This window comes from Notolepis coatsorum (genome assembly GCF_963971535.1).
Source record: "Notolepis coatsorum genome assembly, contig: SCAFFOLD_212, whole genome shotgun sequence".
Lineage (NCBI taxonomy): Eukaryota > Metazoa > Chordata > Actinopteri > Aulopiformes > Paralepididae > Notolepis > Notolepis coatsorum.
Window position 1 is genome coordinate 132,690 of NW_028172929.1, and position 21,620 is coordinate 154,309.

At 46.8% G+C, this 21,620-nt stretch overlaps 1 protein-coding gene across 1 annotated transcript; it reads left to right on the forward strand.

Moving 5' to 3' along the window:
* Positions 1 to 14,719: 14,719 nt before the first annotated feature.
* LOC311247933 (DCN1-like protein 5) lies at positions 14,720 to 15,442 on the forward strand (the record flags this gene model as incomplete). The annotated part of the gene is made up of 1 exon (XM_084338911.1): positions 14,720 to 15,442. One exon carries the CDS (start codon positions 14,720 to 14,722, stop codon positions 15,440 to 15,442), a length of 723 nt encoding a protein of 240 aa, XP_084195037.1.
* Between the last annotated feature and the right edge of the window lie 6,178 nt (positions 15,443 to 21,620).

A 21,620-nucleotide genomic window follows, 5' to 3' on the forward strand; every position in this document is an offset into this window, starting at 1 on the left:
CTATGATACGTTGGCTAAGGCCAATTTTCCCCCTCTTTTAGACACCATAAGGGCAGACTTAGTTAGATGGGCCCCCTTACCGATCTCCTGGCTGGGTAGGATTGCCCTCGTCAAGATGAACGTACTCCCCAGACTGTTGTACCCTCTTCAAATGATCCCAGTGCTGCTGACAAACAAGGTTATCAAGGTGCTGGAAGGCTGGCTAAGCTCATTCATTTGGAATGGGAAGAAACCGCGTCTGAAAATGGCCAAATTACAGATGGACAGTGAAGATGGGGGTCTAGACCTACCTAATATTAGACACTACCAACTGGCGGCACACCTTAGGGTGATGGTCGGCTGGTTCAGAGCAGACCCACTGTCAATATGGCTGGACGTTGAATCCTCGCAATCTAAGTCCCCCTTGTGGAACCTACTATTTATCAAAGACTTTAGGTCTGTGAGGAAGGTGTGCTCCAACCCCATCACATTATGTTCCGTCAAGGCCTGGAAGACTGTCCGTAAGGTGGAGGGCCGAGCCAAGCTGACCTCTCCTCTTACCCCGATTGTAGACAATCCCGACTTTAAGCCAAACCAAGTCGGCGGCGGCTTCAAGACCTGGTATAGGCAGGGCATAACCGATCTTGGCCACCTGTTTGATGGCCGGACCCTAATGTCCTTTACACAGCTGCAGCAGCGATATGGCCTATTGAAAGCGGAATTTTTTAGGTACCTACAAATTAGGCAGTTTATCACCAAGGACACCTCACTTTTAACTGACATCTCCACCTCGCAGGTGGAGAAAGCCCTCTCCTTACAGATCCCCAAAAAACAAATATCTATCTTCTATAGTACTCTGAACCTTAATTCATCTTTATCTTCCTATGTTACTAAACAGTCCTGGGAAGAGGATTTGGACATAGAAATCACAGATGCAGACTGGCAGGATACGTGGACCTACGCAAAAAAAATCTCGGTTTGTAACCGCACCAAGGCCATCCAAATTAGAATATTGCATCGCATTCATATTACCCCCGCCCGTAAAAGTAAAATGGATCCCAATACGTCCCCACTTTGCTTTAAATGCAAGATAGAGATTGGAAATCACGTCCACTGTTTTTGGACCTGTGTAAAACTACAGAGCTACTGGTACGACGTTGTAGAAGAACTGTCTGACATATTTCACACCCCCATCGAGCTGGATCCCCTCTGCCTTTTGCTGGGCCTCCCAGATATTCATGTTACCAATTCCAAACATAAGAGACTGTTCAATTTGTTGACATTTGCTGCTAGAAAGAACATTCTGTTGTTTTGGATCAAGGACGAGGTCCCGTCAATGAGGTCATGGCACAATATCATAATGGAATGTATCCCCTGTGAGTATATTACGTGTATGCTGCATTCCAAGTTGGACACTTTTTATGAGATCTGGGACCCCTATCTGTCGCATATTGGGCCTGCACTGTCCACCACTGTACTCACCGGATTTCCCCATTACCAGTAACCTCCCACTGCTGCCTTGTTTTGTCTACGGTACTGGCATTGTAAATACTGTACATGTCCTATTGACTACAGTGGCACTGTACATGTTCTCTTGACTGCGGTAATACTGTACATGTTCTCTTGACTACAGTAGTGCTGTACAGGTACCCTTGACTACAGTAACACTGTACATGTCCACTTGACTACAGTAGTACTGTACATGCCCACTTGACCACATTGATACTGTACATGTCCTCTTGGCTACAGTAGTACGGTACATGTTCTCTTGACTACAGTAATGCTGTACATATACCTTTGACTACAGTGACACTGTACATGCCCTCTTGACTATAATAATACTGTACAAACCCACTTGACTACATTGATACTGTACGTGTCCTCTTGGCTGCAGTAGTACTGTACAGGCACTCTGGGCTACTAGGGTATACACGGTCATATGCACACGTTCACAACACACATATATGCATGTACACATAAAACATACACATAGGTAAAGCACACGCACATATGGGTAGGTAGAACACACGTATATATAGCACACGAGATAAGGCGCACACGTGAAAGCCACACTTATTTTATTTTGTTTTATTTATTTTATTTTCTATTGTCATTTCCTTATTTAATTTTTATTGTCTTTTTTCTTTTCTGTTTGCCTGTCTTGTAATATTATTACTGTTGTTAGTGTCATTATTTTTATTATTATTGACGGTATTGTATTGTGATGTCTTGTTTTATGTTGAAAATTGAAAAAAAAAACATTTATAAAAAAAAAAAACGGTGGCTTGGCAGCACATGGTGGCTGCGGCTGTTTGGGACAGCTCTGTTGTCGCCGGTGGGGCGCGCGGATGGTCTCTGCTGCGCGTGGGCGTTGGGCGGCGGCGGCTCCGCACAGATTGCACGGCATGTTGTCGGCGAGTTTTGGCGCTACTCAAGTTATACTCCTCAACGCTCAACAATTCCCACCACTTGATGTCACTCCCCTTCATGTCACCATCGCCGATCAATCCCTTCACTGACTCTGACTCTTTCTCCACTGAAGACTTCTTCTTCTTAGGCCGATGCACCGTAGCTGCCTCCGCATACGACATCTTAAGCCACATGCTTAGAGAATTGTTGAATATATGTGGAACACAAATGTTCTGGAGTGTTCGGTTGTGACATCGTGCTGTGCCATCACAAATGTTCTGGAGTGTTTGGTTGTGACATCGTGCTGTGACATCACAAATATTCTAGAATGTTCTATTATGACATGTAACCCAGGTTTCAGATTCATAGCTGTTTGGTCTCGGGGTGCTTTCTCACTCACCATTCGGGGTCAAATCAGAGCCGGATCGCATCAGAAAAGGGTGTGTCTGTCCTAGTGAGAACGCTCCCCCCGTCCCCGGGGACGCTGATTCGTCCCCGGGGGCGCTGAACCTGGACCGCTGAAATAGGTGGTTCCGGGTGCGCGCCAGTGGGAGCGGGGGAGGCTTTTGTATCAACTTGCTGACACACACAACACTGGCTCGCATTAGGCCTGGCAATTTTGTTTGCCATTGCTATGTCTATACATTGGTTTCTTGTTCGAATGCATTTATTTCTATTAGACCAGTGGTGCCCAACCAGTTGGCCGTGGTCGACCAGTAGATCAATGACATGCAATATAATTGCCACGAGCGATGGGCTAATGTTAGCTGCTGAACAGGCTAAGCTAACTAGCGTTAGCGTAAGCTAACTAGCGTTAACCCTGGGAAACGCTCAAAGCGGAATCCACGACACCAGTTCCATCAACTGACATGCAATATAATTGCCGCGAGTGATGGGCTAATGTTAGCTGCTAACTAGTAGATAGGTCTAGTAGACTAGATAGACTAGTAATAGGCTAAGCTAACTAGCGCTAGCGTAAACCCTGGAGCGGACTGCACGACACCAGTTCCATTTGTGAGAAAAGGGGGGTGGGTTATATTGACAAGGCTTGACAACAGAGGTTTAAATATAACTTCATATTTATTGGTTATTTGTTTCTTTTATATCAGCATCCAGTCTCCACCGCCGTGTTAACACTCTTCCTGTGTTTACATTTTCGAGCGTGACATCGCCTACCAGTGGCGGACTGGCCATCGGGACGTTCGGGACGAATCCCGATGGGCCGGAACCAAAGTGGGCTGGTCCAAAAAAAAAAAAAAAAAAAAAAAATTTTTTTTTTTTTTTTTTTTTTTTTTACTTTTTTTTTTGGGCCAGTGTGTGGGCCAGTGTGTGGGCCACTAATGTGGGCCGGTGTGTGGGCCAGTGTGTGGGCCAGTGTGTGGGCCAGTGTGTGAGTCAGTGTGTGGGCCACTAATGTGGGCCAGTGTGTGGGCCGGTGTGTGGGCCGGTGTGTGGGCCGGTGTGTGGGCCACTAATGTGGGCCAGTGTGTGGGCCAGTGTGTGAGTCGGTGTGTGGGCCACTAATGTGGGCCAGTGTGTGGGCCGGTGTGTGGGCCGGTGTGTGGGCCACTAATGTGGGCCAGTGTGTGGGCCTGTGTGTGGGCCGGTGTGTGGGCCACTAATGTGGGCCAGTGTGTGGGCCTGTGTGTGGGCCAGTATGTGGGACGGTGTGTGGGCCGGTGTGTGGGCCAGTATGTGGGCCAGTCTGTGGGCCGGTGTGTGGGCCAGTGTGTGAGTCGGTGTGTGGGCCACTAATGTGGGCCAGTGTGTGTGCCGGTGTGGGCCAGTATGTGGGCCGGTGTGTGGGCCGGTGTGGGGGGCAGTATGTGGGCCAGTCTGTGGGCCGGTGTGTGGGCCAGTGTGTGGGCCGGTGTGTGAGTCGGTGTGTGGGCCACTAATGTGGGCCAGTGTGTGTGCCGGTGTGTGGGCCAGTGTGTGGGCCAGTATGTGGGCCGGTGTGGGGGCCGGTGTGTGGGCCAGTGTGTGGGCCGGTGTGTGGGCCGGTGTGTGGGCCAGTATGTGGGCCGGTGTGTGGGCCGGTGTGTGGGCCAGTGTGTGGGCCAGTATGTGGGCCGGTGTGTGGGCCGGTGTGTGGGCCAGTGTGTGGGCCGGTGTGTGGGCCGGTGTGTGGGCCAGTGTGTGGGCCGGTGTGTGGGCCGGTGTGTGGGCCGGTGTGTGGGCCAGTGTGTGGGCCAGTGTGTGGGCCGGTGTAGTGTGTGGGCCGGTGTAGTGTGTGGGCCAGTGTGTGGGCCGTATGTGGGCCGGTGTGTGGGCCATTATGTGGGCCGGTGTGTGGGCCAGTGTGTGGGCCGGCAATAAAACAATAAACAAGTTGCATAAACTAAATCAGATTAAAAATGATCACAGTTCTGGTTTGCCTTAAGATGCAGTTTAAGATGGGTCTTGAACATGGAGTATGTAGGGCACTCTCTAATCACAACTGGTAGGCTATTCCAGTAGTTACCACTTTTAACAGAGAACACAGTTTTTGCAATGGTAGTATACCGAAAAGGCACCTTACAGTCCCCTCTACTGATGGCCCTGGTGGTAATGCCAGTGTCTGCTTTCTGTTGGATGAACTCATTCAATTGGGGAGGGGCAAGTCCATGCAGAACCTTGTACATGAAGCAAGTATATTTGAAAACTTGGAAATTCTCGAAACTTAGCATGTTATGTTTTTCTAAAACATTACAGTGATGAAATGAAATTGGTTTCCTATCAAATACTTTTATGGCTTTTTTGTAGAGTAATTTTATTGGTGTAAGAGTAGTGACATATGAAAGAGACCAGTTGATAAAACAGTACTCGATGTGTGATAAAATCATTGAATGCAGAAACATCCTTGCAGCATTAACGTTAGGTTATGACTATAACCAAGTTCTGTTAGTTAGGGGCGATGCTTGGCATCGCTACTGCACTATCTCGCGTACGTGCACGCGTACTGAATAAACCACAAATGTACCTCTAATACCAGTATTAGTCTGACCACACCCCTCATCAGCTTACCTTCATAAGCAGGTGTGTGGTCACCTGCTCTCCTCCTTCCCAAGCTTTCACCACAAGGTGAGGACAAGGGCTGCAGCGGCCGTCCGATGCCAAGCATCGCCCCTAACTAACAGAACTTGGTTATAGTCATAACCTAACGTTCTGTATCGTTAGTGGCTTAGCTTGGCATCGCTACTGCACAAGGGAGGCCAAGCGGAGCCACTTGGCTGACAAATACACCCCGCTGACAGCCCCCCAAAACCATCAGAACAGGGAGGGCCGAGCCCCCCCGACCCCCCCTAATGGAGGGTAGCCCCCCTATTAGGGACGTCACGGGAGGGCGACGGACCCGACCGTGCGAAGAGGCACTCAAGCAACTCAACGCACAGGGTGAGCAGACCGTGGCTCGACCCCACGACTACACACACGCACAACCCGCATGCCACCCGGGAACGAACGGAGGAACAACCTCGTTACTGCCCCCAGAATCACGGGGTCAAGGGCAAACCCAACCCCGTGGCAAGGCCGTAGCAGCGGAGCACGAAGGAAGACCCAGACCCACCAAAAGGACTGGACTCCCTAGAATGGGGGCCCGGAGAAGTCCATGATGCCAGCATCAAGACCCCACCAGGTGGGCACGTAGTGCCCCGCCCCCCACATCGCCAGCGTATTCGGACAAAGGCCCCTCAGTTACTGCACCTGGTATTCCCAGGCGGAACCAACCAGGCCAGAACCTGCCCAGCTTCCGAGATCGGACGAGATCGGGCGTGTTCAGGTCGGTATGGCCGTAAGCCGAGCGGGCCCCGTCCCCCCAATAGCACACCGCCTGGCACACTGACCCTGCAGAATAGGCAGTCAGCATGGCCGTAAGCACACAAAAAGGTTAACCAACGGAAGCAGGCAGCGCACCGGGGAAAAAACCAGGCAACAGGCTGTTAACCCTAGCCTGGAGACTGCGGACGAGACAGGCGCCAGAGGGGACAGCTGAACACAGCCGCCCCGGCGGAAGGAGCGTAAGCTGGCGGTGTTGCATGACCAAGCCTCCATTTAACAACCCCCACCCAGAGGGGTCGAGGCAGAGAAGGCTGACACGATTGGCAGACGTCATGAACGTGCAGGGGCACCCTCAAACGGTGAACCCGGGAGTTGACACTGCTCCAACACACCAGGGAATCAACCACCTCGGTGTTACCCAATGCGGTGGTTGTTCCTATAACCCCTCAAAAAAAAACTCCAAAACACACCTGCGGGTATACACCGGCTATACCGCAGTACAAGTGTTTCAGTTTCCAAAAAGGGTTAACCCAGGCCTACGGGTCGCAAACATCACTTCGGACCGGGCCTGGCGGTACGGGAAGCACAGGGTCACCAGAGGAGGTCAAAAAACCACCCCCACAGGCCCCTCTTCGCCATGCGTGAGAGAGGAGCGAAAAATAATGGAGAACCAGCCCCTAAGCACACCGTACCTGGTATTCCCCGGCGGTCTCCCAACCAAGTACTAACCAGGACCAACCTGTGTAGCGGCCGAGATCCGACGAGATCGAGCGCGTACAGAATGGCATGGCTGTAAGCCATGACGACAGTGCTGAGTAAAAACATACCCAACCAGGGTCTCCATAGCGCTTAACCCTGTGACACCCAGACCGACCTGGCATTTTTCCCCCTGAAAAAAGCCCAAGTCCCTCAGGGTACCAGAACAGCAGATCTGCATCCCCGGCGGACAACGGGTTCAACTGATCTGGACCAGCGTGACCAGAACCAGTCCCGTGCCCTAACCACGCCGACATGCCTACTCCAGGAGAAGGGCAGATATGCGTGTTGATCTTAACATGAAAAGAAGGCGCCACCCAGACGTTCGGACGAACCGCGCCTGGTGGCCCACCCCAAGGGCGTGAGACCCCACTACATATGTTCAGATCCATCCCGTCATCATCCCCCAGACATGAACGAGAATCCGTCGACAACCCACCCAGGTCATGGGATGTGGTCGCCGGAAGAGGAAAAACCCCCATCTCAGTTGCTTTATAAAAACGCTGTTTCAACCACAAGCAACCAAGGCGTGCCAGTCAATCGCCTGTTTACAGCGAGCTAGCACTATACGTGCGTCGGGACACACCCCCATCAATGAACAGGCTATTTAGACCTGTCATTGAATCCCCAAGGCGCCCAGGGGAACGACAAGAGGGGTGTGACACTCCCTAACTCCAACACTTCTGGAATAGAAAGAAGGAAGCATCAACAGTATGTATCCCAGTCTACACAGCCGGGGTAAAAAATGTTCACATTTTTACATCCCACCACCCTCCCATAGGAAAGAGACGGGGATCCCCAGAGAGACTTCCCACGCGAGCTGTACAGATTGAAAAGAATATATTGCACCTTGAGCCATGTAAAAAACTGGTTTTAGGGCCTCCGGGGAAGAGGCACCGAACCCATACACACTCAATAAACGAATTGAATCGAATATACATACAATAGAAAAGGACCCTTCTAGAGGGTCCACTCACTTTGACAATCTGAGGAGGAAGGCTCTGTACTCTGATGGAGGCTTCCTCACATGGAAGAAGGAGTCCGAACTCACAGAAGGCCTGAGTAGGCGCTTGGTGAGGAGGAGCCCTGACCACCCCCCCTGAAAACAGATCCATCACATGGACCTGAACAGCACACGGAAGTCCTACCAACAGAGACGCGCACGGTGACGTACTCTATGGCGGGGGAATTCCTGCGGTGCACACGCCCAATATACCAGGCCGTGGGACCAGGAACTCCCTCCCCCCCCCCCCCCCCCCCCCCCCCCCCCGTAACGTGCCGAACCGCCACGTGACGGGAACCTTGAAGGACAGGGGGTGTACCCCTGACCGACAGAACAATGGGGAGAGGAAAGGTTACCAGTTCACCCCTTTACGACCCCACACCCATGATACGACGTAACGACAAAAAGAGAATATGACACAGTCATAGTCAGCTCTATGAAGCGTTTCACAGCTCCACACAGCGCACGAGCTAACCTGCCATCTGATTTTTACTAAGGAAAAACACAGAATAGAGAGGGCTCTAAGAACCCCGGTCCAACATACACATGTGCTTCTGTGGCCAGTACAACCCAGTTGTAGGTCACATGACACACACAACCCATCATCACCTACAAAAAATGGCAAAAACACTCAACAGAGGAACGCCGTTTTTTTCACAATGAGAGAATACATCATTCTTGATTAGTATCGACCACAGGCCTTGCTAAGCACACATGACAGCAACCAAACCAATTTCCCTTTAGGAAATAAGTTTCTCCAGCAGATTTAGCACAACCTCAGCAATCAAGCTGAGAGTTACATCGTATCCCTACCACACAAAAGACACAATTAATGCACAACATGTCTGATAGGAGGTGATAAAGTCCCCAGGGAACCGGGGGGGGAAACACAATCCTCCTATTTTACCCTCAATACGGCCAGTTAAAACAGGAAAACCTGTTAATGTGTGAACTCACTGTTCATTGTCATTACAGTCTGAGAAAGAACATTCTTTTACTCACTCGTCACCAAGCATAGCTTCATAGGTTAGTTGCCTTAGTAGTGAGTACACGGTACACATAAACACCATGATGTTTCTCACACAACAACCAGATCAATACATCACGATCTGCACGGAGAAGCTAACTGCCAGTGACAAAAACAGCTCACACACAACCCGCAACGTAACCCAAATGCATTGCAACAACACACGTTTTGGGAAAAAACACCGTTATTCACAATACATTTAGCAAGGTAAAACCAGAAGACGTGTTATGAGGTCTGGCCAACCCCGTACCTACCCGGAACGCAGATCAGCGAAGTGCAGCCACAAGACACCGTAGAACACAGCCGTCCTGTGTTGTTCGATCCGGGCAGCGTCGCCGCTCCACCAGTCGCTACAGTCCTCTTTGTTGACGCAATCCCCGTCTAGGCTCAGGCAGGGTCGACGAACATCCCCTGTCAAGGATGACGTCGTGGTCAAGAGTGTAAAACATGTTAAAATCAAAGCACGTTCAACAGAATAGCATCAAGCTAACGGCTGCTCCAACCGTTCGGGTGCTATTGCTTCCGCTCGCGAGACGCCGATCTAACGACGCACGCGATCAGGAGCGAGCTCCCGGCGGCGCGCGAGAAGCCAAGCTACCCCGCGCCAGGCCACCGACCGGCTAACCGTAAGCTATGAACATGTAAACAATGACATAACACTCACCCAGACAGGCCGCCGTTCTGAACCCTCCTCACTTTTTAAGAGAAAAGAGAAAACAAGACGTCAACACCGCTTCACAACGGTGACATTACCACGTCCGGCGGAATCAGCACAGTACCAACTGGCCTGTATAGCTGACTTTGAACATGAATCTGCCGCTATCGCACATTACATGCACATATCCCCTCGTGAAGGAATACTCTCATTTGGATATGAAAGATGGGGTCTTAACACGGTGACAGAGAGAATCCACTCGTCCAGAACACACAGGGATCACCAGTGTCAATGGTCGCGGCCCACTAGTTAAAACTATAATGGTCGCCAGACCAAGGCCTTCTGTCGCCTAGACGGCTAAACAAAGGACCCTAGCCTGGGGCCGGTTTCCATAAACTTTGTCAAGTAGCCCCCATAGCACTAACAGACAAGTGGAGCCCGCCAGCAAACACTACTCACCCAACCTGGAACGCACCGCTCCTCACAACAGCGGCATGTCCGACAGTTCAGCTGTGGCCTGACAGGTTTCACCCCAACAAACACAGCAAGGAACTGCAGTTGAGAAGCATGCAGCGGCGTGCTCCCAATACGAAAACCGGTGGAGGGTTTGTAGAATGATCATCATCTTCTAGACACTCCAGTACGAAGACAATATCGCCGTATTTTCTCGAAAATAGTGAGAGAGAAAATAAAGATATGATGTCAACGTATCCTTGTTTCCCAAGCTGTTCCTAATCCAATTTCTTCCATCATGGTGTCAAGTGTGGGGATCTACCGAGGCACCTCTTCCTTGTGGTGAAAGCGAGAAGGAGGAGAGCAGGTGACCACACACCTGCTTATGAAGGTAAGCTGATGAGGGGTGTGGTCAGACTAATACTGGTATTAGAGGTACATTTGTGGTTTATTCAGTACGCGTGCACGTACGCGAGATAGTGCAGTAGCGATGCCAAGCTAAGCCACTAACGATACAGAACTGGCAGGCAGGGCCTGATCTGCCTGAAGTTTTAAACTTGACTGTGTTTGTCACTTTCTTCACATTACTTTTTGAAGGTCAATGTAGAGTCCAATGTGACCCCAAGATACTTGAATTAATGTACAATGTCCAGCTCCGCCTCTCCCAGAAACACATTAGAGTGAGTGACCTCTACTGGTGACTTTGTGAACATCATACACACTGTTTTCTTGGTGTTAAGTGAAAGACATGCTTTTGTTAGCCAGTCTTGAATGAGACATGAGACATCAGTGAATGAGATTCACGTTTCCTCCCAACCGCGAGTAGGCCTAGAAGCGCAGAAATGGAGAATGCAAAAAAAGAAAGGGTGGAGCTGAAAAAGCTAGAATTGCTAGTAAAAGACGCAGAACAATGTTCTAAAATTACAGACATGTTTAGTAGAGGAAGGGCTGGCGTTAGAGTAGCTGCTGCTGCTAATGATGATGAAGTTCAAGTGGAAGGAACCAACAGTAACATGACAGGTGCGTGCAGTAGCCTAGTGCATATTCTACTGTTGGTGTGTGCCGGTTCATGAGGGCTAGCTAGCCTATACTAGTTCTTGCAGTGATTTCAGTCATTCTATTACAAGACAATGTGCTTTCCGTATTCCTGATTCCTTACAGCACGTGGACGTAAATAGTCGTGACTCGTGACGTTTTTTCTCTGACTAAAAGTTTAGTTAGCAATGTTAGGACTAGTGCCCACCACAGCATCAGAAGCTAAAGTGCTAACCTAGAGAACCAATCAGAACCTAGGACGGGCTGCAAATTAATTGGCTACTAATATTATAATAGTAAATACTCAAATAAAATACTATATGTTCCCTTTCAAATTTTCATGTTGATATAATATTGGTAATCTAATTGATTGAATTGATTAGTTGCCATTTTACATGCTTAAATAAGATGTACCTTAGAATTCCCAACTCGATTAGTCTCATCTACATGTTTGTAGATAACCACAGCTAACTAGCTTAAGCTAACAACTAGGTCAACTACTACCCCGTAGTTAAACAAATGTGATTGCATATAACAGCTAACTGCTACAGCTAAGTTGGTAGTTAGCCTATTCCATTAATGTTGAATGTATTTATGAAGGTTGTTGATGGTGGTTGGCGCTGAATAGCAGACATGATTCCGTCAGTCTGCCACAGGGAAGCTGTGTTTGCTGATGCTGCTCACGACCACCAGTAGCGTATGACTGTGTGAGTGTGAATGCTTGATGGTTTCTGTGAAGCGCTTTGTGAAACAATGCTGATATACAGTTAAGAATGAGTAATTCGCTTTTGGTTTTTAAGAAAATGGTTTGTAAAGCTATTTTTGAAAACTACAAGGGTGAATAATACTGTTTTTTTTTTGCTATTTTCTTTTAGAATACTGTTTTGGAGTCTTAATTTTTTAAATTGTTGTTAAGAATATAGGACAGGCATAGGCTATATAAGCATTGCTTCAGTCTGTACCTTCTCAGTCACTGTAAAATCAAATATTGTTAAATGATGGTGTATATTGTATTGTGTGAGATGATGACTGAATAAACTACTACTACTACTACTACTACTACTACTACTACTACTACTACTACTACTACTACTACTACTACTACTACTACTACTACTACTACTACTACTACTACTACTACTACTTTGGGTGTTTTCAAAAGGCTGAAAAACGCTGTATGAATTCAAGCCATTATTATTGATTGCTGATGTTCTTCTTATGCAGTTGACTCTGAGGAAAGAGAGAGCGCCCAGTCCAGCACAGCTGACCCTGAGGGGAGAGAGAGTGCCCAGTCCAGCACAGCTGACCCTGAGGGGAGAGAGAGAGCCCAGTCCAGACAGACAGACAGACACAGAGAGAGAGAGAGACAGAGAGAGAGACACAGAGAGAGAGACACAGAGAGAGACACACAGAGAGAGGGAGAGACACAGAGAGAGACACACAGAGAGAGAGAGACACACACACACACACACACACACACACACAGAGACACATACACAGAGAGAGAGAGAGAGAGAGAGAGAGAGAGAGAGAGAGAGAGAGAGAGAGAGAGAGAGAGAGAGAGAGAGAGAGAGAGAGAGAGAGAGAGAGAGAGAGAGCGAGAGAGAGAGAGAGAGAGAGAGAGAGAGAGAGAGAGAGAGAGAGAGAGAGAGAGAGAGAGAGAGAGAGAAAACAAGCTCTTGGAATGGGTGTCTGGGAGGAAGTGGGGGGTCTTTCGATGTTGATTAAACGGCAAGCAACTAATGTCATGAGTGCCAAATTAAAGGACAATAAATCCAATCTAACTGAAATTGTGTAGCACAGACCTTTTCTATGGATCAAAACCTCAATATTATTATGGTGTAGTTAATACTTCATGTATCCTTAATCCCTAGGCTAATGAGGCACTAAGATGTTAGTAAAAAAAAATAAACATATGCCAATGACAGGAAGTAACGGTATATGTATGTGTGTGTCTCTGTGTGTGTGTGTGTGTGCACTGTGCATGAGTGCACATCTAGGGGCGGTGTGTAGATTTGGTCTCCCTGATGTTGACTCCTTAGCCACAGCCTTGGGTTGTTTAATACTGGACAAGTTTCATAACGGCCGTTGTGTGGGCCGGTTTCGGGGCCGGTGCATGGGCCGGTGTGTGGGCTGGTGCGTCTGAATGTCCCGGGCTGAATTTGTGTCCCAGTCCGCCACTGTCGCCTACGGCAAGCTTACACGCTCAAAATGCAAACCGTAAACAAAACCCAGAGCGCACCAAGACTGAGTGTGTATGCAAACTAGAGGGGGGAGAGGGAGGGGGGAAGTTTGCACCCAAGGACGAAACGAGGACGGAACGGACCCGGGTGGTGAGTGAGAAGGCACCCATAGAGACATAAATGGTTAATGCCATTGAATAAGAACATAAATAGTTAATGCTATTATGTGGGAGCATTTGTGATGTCACAGTGTGATGTCGTGGTGGAACATTCTAGAACATATAACCTTCTAGAGCGTTTGTGGTGATGTCGTGAATAGATCTTTCTGGAACATAGAACATTCTGGGATGTTTGTGGTGATGTCATAATAGAACTTTCTAGAACGTAAAACATTCTAGAACCACCGTATTTCATGATAGAAAGTTATGGAACCTTCGTGATGTCACTGTATGAGGTAACATTCTAGAACATTTGGGTCTCTGTATAAGCGGGCGGTTCCTCAGCTTCTCTCTCTTCCTCGGGATCGTTGACTGAATGGACTAAACAACATAGACTGAGGCCCCGTTTAGACGGAAACGCTAGCAGGTGAATCCGCAAAAATATTTTTACGGATGTGCCTTTCGTTTATACGGAAACGGCGTTTTTACGGGGTGAAACCGCAAAAAAGTGAGACTACCTTCCAGGGTGGAATTCCTAGAAACGCAAAAGCTTTGCGCTTTCGTCTAAACTGTCAAACCGTATAAATCTGTTAAAACGATGACGAAAGGTTTGTCACGGCTCTGGTCGCGCGTACTGCTTACGTCACAGGTAGCAGGTATGCGCCAGTAGCCGAGACGTAAACAAAGCAAGTATGTCTGACTTATATCAACGGAGATCACCTGAAGGCTACATTGGCAGTACTTTTAACCCTTTCACTGCCACACGACAGAAGGTTACCCCTTTACTATCACACAACCGGCTGTCGTGTGGCAGTGAAAGGGTTAAATACACAAGAATCTGTCCCGCGGCGTGTGAGTGACTCTGCTTTGGTGCAATCACATTCCCCATCCACAGTCTGCAAATCAGAGGCAGAGTAGGGCGGGTCTTCACAGCACGTCATGTGACATATGCGCCAATCGTGTGACAGCGGGTCTCCGTCGTTACAGCGTCGTCTGCACGGAGAATTCCACTCCAAAACGCTCGTCTAAACGTAAAATTAAAAGTGAAACCGCAAGATGACTTTTGCGGTTTCTGTTCACAAAACGCTCGTCTAAACGGGGCCTGAAACCTGCAATTCTCAACCAGCACCCCGTTCCACCCTGGAAGCAGTATCCCGGCGACAGCAAGAGCAGCTGAAAGTGATCGGTTGACGAGGTTGTAACAAAAAAGCGACAGTGCGGACTGGCTGACATAAACATCGTATCACAAACGCTGGACAAACTACTCCAGTCCAGAACCAGCAGCCCAGTCCAGCCTCAGAGATGCCTGCTAAGAGAAAGTCCTCGGGGTCAGACGACCATGGGCTCCACAAGAATAAAATCACCAGTTTCTGTAGGCCTCAGATCCATGGGGGCAGGTTACTGAGTGGAGAGGAAAAGTTCTCCAGTGAGAAGTGCCTGGCCTGGTTCTACGAGTATGCTGGGCCAGATGAGGTGGTCGGGCCCAACGGCATGAAGAAGTTATGTGAGGACATCGGAGTGGAACTGGAGAACATTATTATGTTGGTTTTAGCCTGGAAATTAGAAGCACCAAATATGGGATTTTTTACTAAGAAGGAGTGGCTAAGGGGAATGACTCTACTACAGTGTGACTGTACAGAAAGATTACAGAGCAGGCTGGACTACCTCCGCTGTCAGCTCAACGACTCTGCAATCTTCCAGAATATCTACCGATACGCCTTTGACTTCTCCAGGAATAAGGACCAGAGGAGTCTGGACATGGACACAGCTAAGTCCATGTTGGCACTGCTGCTTGGGAGGACGTGGTCTCTTTTCCCTGTGTTTTATCAGTTCCTAGAGCAGTCTAAGTACAGCGTAATGAATAAAGATCAGTGGTACAACGTGTTAGAGTTCAGCAGGACAGTCAACACAGACCTGAGTAACTATGATGAAAACGGAGCCTGGCCAATCTTGCTAGATGAGTTTGTTGAGTGGCAGAAAGCGCTCAACCGTAGCCTGCGACCGACCTTGATCAGCAACTTCTAAGACAATTCATCAGAGGCTGCTGGGACAACACCATGATAACCGAGCTGCAGCTAGAACAGAGAAAGAGAAACCCACCTACCTTTCTTAGAGAAGTTGTGTATACAATTTGCCATGGTTCCCTTGCTTCAGGCCCTTGTTACACACAGTGTTTTTGTGCTTGTTTTTATACGTTTTTGAATACGTTTGCTGTCCCTATTACATAGAAATGCCGTTTTTGCCGGATACGTTGTGGCCCTACTGAAAACGCTAAATTGTGTTTTTCGTTTTGGAGTGGCCCGGGGCTCGCCGACGGCATGTCGTGTGGTCTGCGCGGAGCCGTTGTTGCTCGGCGCCCGTGCGCAGTGGATGCCATCTGCGTGCCCTTCCGGTGGCGGCGGAGCTGTCCCGGGTGGCTGCGGCTGCCATGTGTTGTCAAGTTATTGTTATAAGGACCCCAGTCCAAGCTACAACAGTCTGCATTCCCTTAACAATTGTTTGTCTTGAGCCGTATTGTATTGTTCATTATGCAATATGTTAAATAAAGTTTACATTCAAAAAACTGGGAATGTTCAAGTGCCGTTATGAGAGCTTGTTGTCAAACGCAACACTGAGAACAACAGAATGCTGAATAACAAGTTGCTTAGCAACCTCCGTCTGGTCAATCTGCTGGAGTGGCTATAAAGCTGTTGTCATCCTCAAGGAGACGAGGCAGACGCCTCTCCAGCCATCCCTCTGTTCAAATAGAGAGACTCAGTGGATATTACTGTAAAGCCATCTGGACTATCAAATTAAAAAGAATATTCTTCACCCACTGCATTGTGCATTAATGTCATCCACAGCTGAGTAACATGACTACACAAGGACTTTACCATTTGAGGTGTGATTTTTTTTATTTATTTTTTATTCCAAATGTTTCCTGAGGGATTCTAATTTGGGAATTTTAGAACTCAGTTACCCATCATTAACATCATCGTTAGATTCATTCATTCTAATCACGCCGGTGTGATTGTGTACCTCGGAGGGTTTTGGAGAAAAGGGGAAATTCTGCAACACTTGGAAAAGAGTGTCTATGCCTGACTTTTTATTATAAAAAGCGTTTGCATTCCAGCCATTATAGCTTTCATCAGGCTTGAAATGTGGAAAGTATAAGATCATCATATATGAGCCAATAATGGAACAATGCTGCTGCTGAGTGCTGGGGGAATCCAGTTCGCCCGCCCTGCTTCAGCTGTCTGACCACAATGTCCGTTTTCTGCAGCTTTTCCCCTGTCATATTTTCATTTCTGTGAATTATTGAATTCCCCTCTCCCCAATAGGGAGGGGGAGACGTTGAATCTCCCCGTTTGTTACTCTGCCATCTGTTTCCAGTTATACCATGTGCGCTTGTCAACATAGCTTAGATATTACTGTGTGTGTTGTGTCTGTCTGCGTGTGTGTGTCACAGACAGCTAAGAAAGGAGTGGAAGAGTATGCGTTGATACTGTTAATGGGTGTGAAGTCTAGAGACAGATGAAGGAGGGTGTTCCCTGCCTTTCTTCTGATGATGATGGGATCAGGTGCAGTGGGGAGGAACCAGTGAGGTCAAATAGCCATTTGGATTTGCCAATCTGTCTTTCAATCAGTCAATATAATACATTTTCACAATAATCAATTTGATTCATCTAAGAGAGAGAAGTCAAATATAGCTTCTGTCAGACCATATATGGGCATACAGATTTGAGTGATTTATTACCCTTAAGCCACGCCCCCTTTTCTGGTTCGTGTCGCCCGCATTCTAAGCCCTGCCCCCTTTCTGATTCGTGACTTCCACTTTCTGAGCCCCGCCTCTTTTCTGATTTGTGACTTCCGCTTTATAAGCCCCGCCCCTTTGATGATTTGTGACTTCCGCTTATCGTCCTATTAAATACAAATTAAATAAAAATTTAAAAAAACTGCAGCTTGTGTGTTTATTATATTTTATTACATACGTTCATTTAACATTCTTAAACTATAAGACGACTGCCTGTGGGATCCTCTGCAGTTTAATATACATTTCTTGTATTTCCGGACAAACCGAGTAACTAGGAGATCATTTCTCATGGTGTCAGCTGTATAATGTTTAAATATGATATCATTCAGACTGTATCCTCTTGCTCTTTGACAGAGAAAATATACACAATGATGTCACAGCAGGCAGAGAGCTCATTCTGTACACTACGGGTTGAATAATAATAGGATTCTGTAACATTTTGTTCTAGAAATTCCCTGATATATTCCCTGTAGATGCTGGGGAGGAGGCTATCCCGTCTTCATCAGGATCCAGATTAAAATAATACAACCCATAGCCTGCTAGAAAATCATTGCGATCAAAAATCAGAGCAGAGTCCTTCAGATGTCGTCCTGTGGCGGTGAAGAGACTGTAGAACTCCCGAACAGCGTTACCCTCATGGTCAAAATGAGGCTGATAAGCTTTCGACGGTATCTGTTGTCCGTCTTGGCTGCATACTCCAAGTTAAAATGTTGGAAATTAAAAGGATTTCTATTAAATACCCCGGTATAGGAATCATGCGAGACTAAACTTAATATTACGTACTTTGGCAATAACCAGAGGAATAAATTATTGTGAGTTGAAACTCTAGAATTAGCAGGGATCGAGAAAGTCTTTACATTAATACGGGAGAGCGGGTATAAAGCGTTGCCTTTCTGTAAGGCAGAGGCGTGCCCTAGCTGTACAGCTGGCGATACTACGACCTTCTTGACAAATAATGTAGCACTCAGAATATGTAGAATATATCCCCCCGCGGCTGCCGACATTATACAGAAGTCATCTTTAGCCCTTGTGAGCTTTAATTTTAAATCAAACAGAGCAGTGTTGATTCTGCTCACAATGCCAAAGCGCAAGTGTACATTTACAGATGAACTGTAGAGATGATTCCCAATTCACCGTCCCGGTCGGGACAAATAGAAGGTGGAGTGCAACACGTGCAAAGCTTGACCATATGTTTCGGTGTCTAATATAAAGGTGCCGGAGATTGCATGGACACAGAAAAACATAACATTTAAAAATGAGGCGTGAGTTTAAGGGAAAAGTTGACCGAATTGATTGAAGTATGCAGCTATGCAGAGAGAAATAAAATAATTTAAAAGTATTTATATGTTTTCATAACTGAATAAGCAAACTCTGTTTGAAGCTAGAAATCTGAATGAAAAGTTCTTGTTTAACTGCGGTAGTAAGAGGTATTATTTAGTACATCATTTCATATTTTTCTTAGTTATTTTGTCCGGTAAGACTTGAAAAGAGAGCTATTATTTTGTTACAGGTTGATTTTGACGTTATTTTCGTACCATTGAGATTAATCAGAGATTACTTTAGGCATAATAAAGCATGTTGAGTAACTTTGGTTATAGATATAATTTTGTTATATATAAAATAATATAAATAATTGCCTATCCATACAGAGGAGGCATACTTTAAATATATAAAAATGATAAGGCATTCTTTAGCTCAATGTTACCGTTACCCCCTCCTGCTGATTACTGGAAAAAATTACACTCCACCGCATATAAATGTATTTGGAATAACAAACCTCCACGAATAAAAAGATCCACTGCACAGAGAAACAAAGCAGACGGAGGTCTAGCATTTCCAGACTTCTACCACTATTTTAAAGCGTACTCTTGATACTCAAGCATCTGTATCCTGGAGAACATTAGAAGAAAACATAGTGGCACCACATAGATTGCAGGATATAGTATACATCAATTTATCAATTAAGCAGTGCGACTTGAAATTTGGCCCTCTTATAACACATGTGATTCGGATATGGCGTGACACACAGAAAAAATGCACTAACCAACACAAATGGCATAGCCATTCTCCCATATTTAATAACAAAGCACTCCTTATTGCACAACGACCTATCAGATATCCCAAATGGGAAAAGCAAGACATACATACATTGGGAGATATATTCAACGAAAGGGGTTTCTGTAGCTATCATGTAATTCAGAACAAATTTAACCTCACTAGCTCCACTTATTATTTCTATATACAGTTATTAGCCACTTTGAAGGCTCATGGAGTCCCATTAAAGATACCACTTGAGCACCACAGATATCACAAATTCTTCTATGAAAGGGAGACATCGAGAGGCTTCGTATCTGACTTTTATCATCACTTACTAACGTCTTCGTATGGAATCCTTCCCCTAGACTCAGTCTGGAGGAGGGATATACCAGACTTGAAAGTAGATTTTGATTGGCAAGAAGTCTGGGCAAACGTTCGACTAGCGTCACGCAACCCGGACCATCAACAGATTCATCTTAATTATATTCATAGGACTTACCTGACACCTATAAGATTGAACCGAATGGGGCTTAAACAAGACTCTTTATGCTCCTTGTGTCTAAGAGGTGATATAGGTACATTTATGCATATGTATTGGGAATGCCCCCCTGTTAAGATATTCTGGGAAGAAGTCACTATGCAATTATCAGAATTTTTATTTCTGAACATACCTGTAATGCCTTCTGTATTGTTGTTGAATGATGTTTCACAGTTAGCAGCCACTATACAGCTAAAGAGACTAGTTTTGTCCGGTCTTACGGCTGCTAAAAAGTTGATAGCATCACGATGGATTCAACCGGACAAAAAGTGCCGGAAGGTATGGGTTCTTACCTATCTCGATGTGATTTATTTAGAGATAGAATTTTAGGTGTCAATGAAGCCAGCATTGCAATCTGGTTAGAAGTGGTGGAGAGAATAAAGGTTAGCATATGAATTGTAATCTCTGGTTGGAAACGAATAATGGATGGATTATCCAAGGGGGGTCCTGAGGGGGGGGGGGAAGAAGAATGAGCAAGAGCATATGTATTTACTGTATTATATAGTTTCAAGTTTCTTTAATAGTTGTCATACAGAAGTACAGAATACTTTTATACAAAATGCTTCTTACTGTTACGCTCCAGAGACTGTGCTAGACAAGATAAGTATCAATAACATAGTATAGCATGTAAATTAGAAGTAGAAAATGAGGTCACAGTGTTCAGTATAGACATATGTACAATGTTCGATGCAGAATAGACGTAACTGAGTTACCATATAATATACAATACTATGCAGTGTACTAATATACAATACTATATAGTGCAAAGCAGAAATGGGATGAGGTACAATTTAGGTACAATTTACAGTAAGGTGTACGAGTTGTAGTGCAATCCTTTATCAATAAATATAAAGTGTGGGGAGTGGGTGCTACAGTGTGTTTGTTTAAAGTGAGTGTGTGCTATAAAGTGTGGGGAGTGGGTGCTACAGCGTGTTTGTTTAAAGTGAGTGTGTGCGTGTGGATGTGTGTGCTATGTGCGTTTGATGGTTGTTGTGTAGTGTTCATTGTTCGTTGAGCAGCCTGATGGCCTGGGGATAGAAGCTTCTTCTGAGTCTTTCTGTGCTCGCCTTGAGACTCCGGTATCGCTTGCCTGACCGCAGCAGTTCAAAGAGGCAGTTGTTCGGGTGACTGGAGTCCTTAATGATTCTCTTAGCCTTGCCCCTGCACCGCTTGTTGTAAATGTTCTGGAGGGTGGGGAGCCCCCCTCCAATTGTGCGTTCGGCTGAACGCGTCACTCTTTGTAGTCTGCTTCGGTCTTGTGCAGTGCTATTCCCAAACCAGGAGGTGATGTTGCCAGTCAGGATGCTCTCTATTGTACATGAGTAGAAGTTCTTAAGGATCTTCTGACTGACTTGGAACTTCCTTAGGCGCCTGAGGAAGTAGAGGCGTTGTCGTGCCTTCTTCACAACACTGTCAATGTGTGTGGTCCATGTCAAGTCCTCGGATATGTAGGCTCCGAGGTACTTAAAGCTGTTCACTCTCTCAACCGGTGCCCCGTCGATGCTGAGGGGGCTGTAGTCCTTGACCCCCGACCTTCTGAAGTCCACAATCATCTCTTTTGTTTTGCTGACGTTCAGGGAGAGGCTGTTTTCCTGGCACCATCCCGCCAGGACCTTGACCTCATCCAGGTAGGCCATCTCGTCGTTTGCAGAGATCAGGCCCACCACCACTGTGTCGTCAGCAAATTTGATGATTGTGTTGCTACTCCGCTGAGCCACACAGTCGTGTGTGTACAGGGAGTAGAGGAGGGGACTCAGAACACAGCCCTGGGGGGCCCCTATGTTGAGGGTGATGGATGAGGAGGTGCAGTTGCCTGCTCTCACCACCTGGGGTCT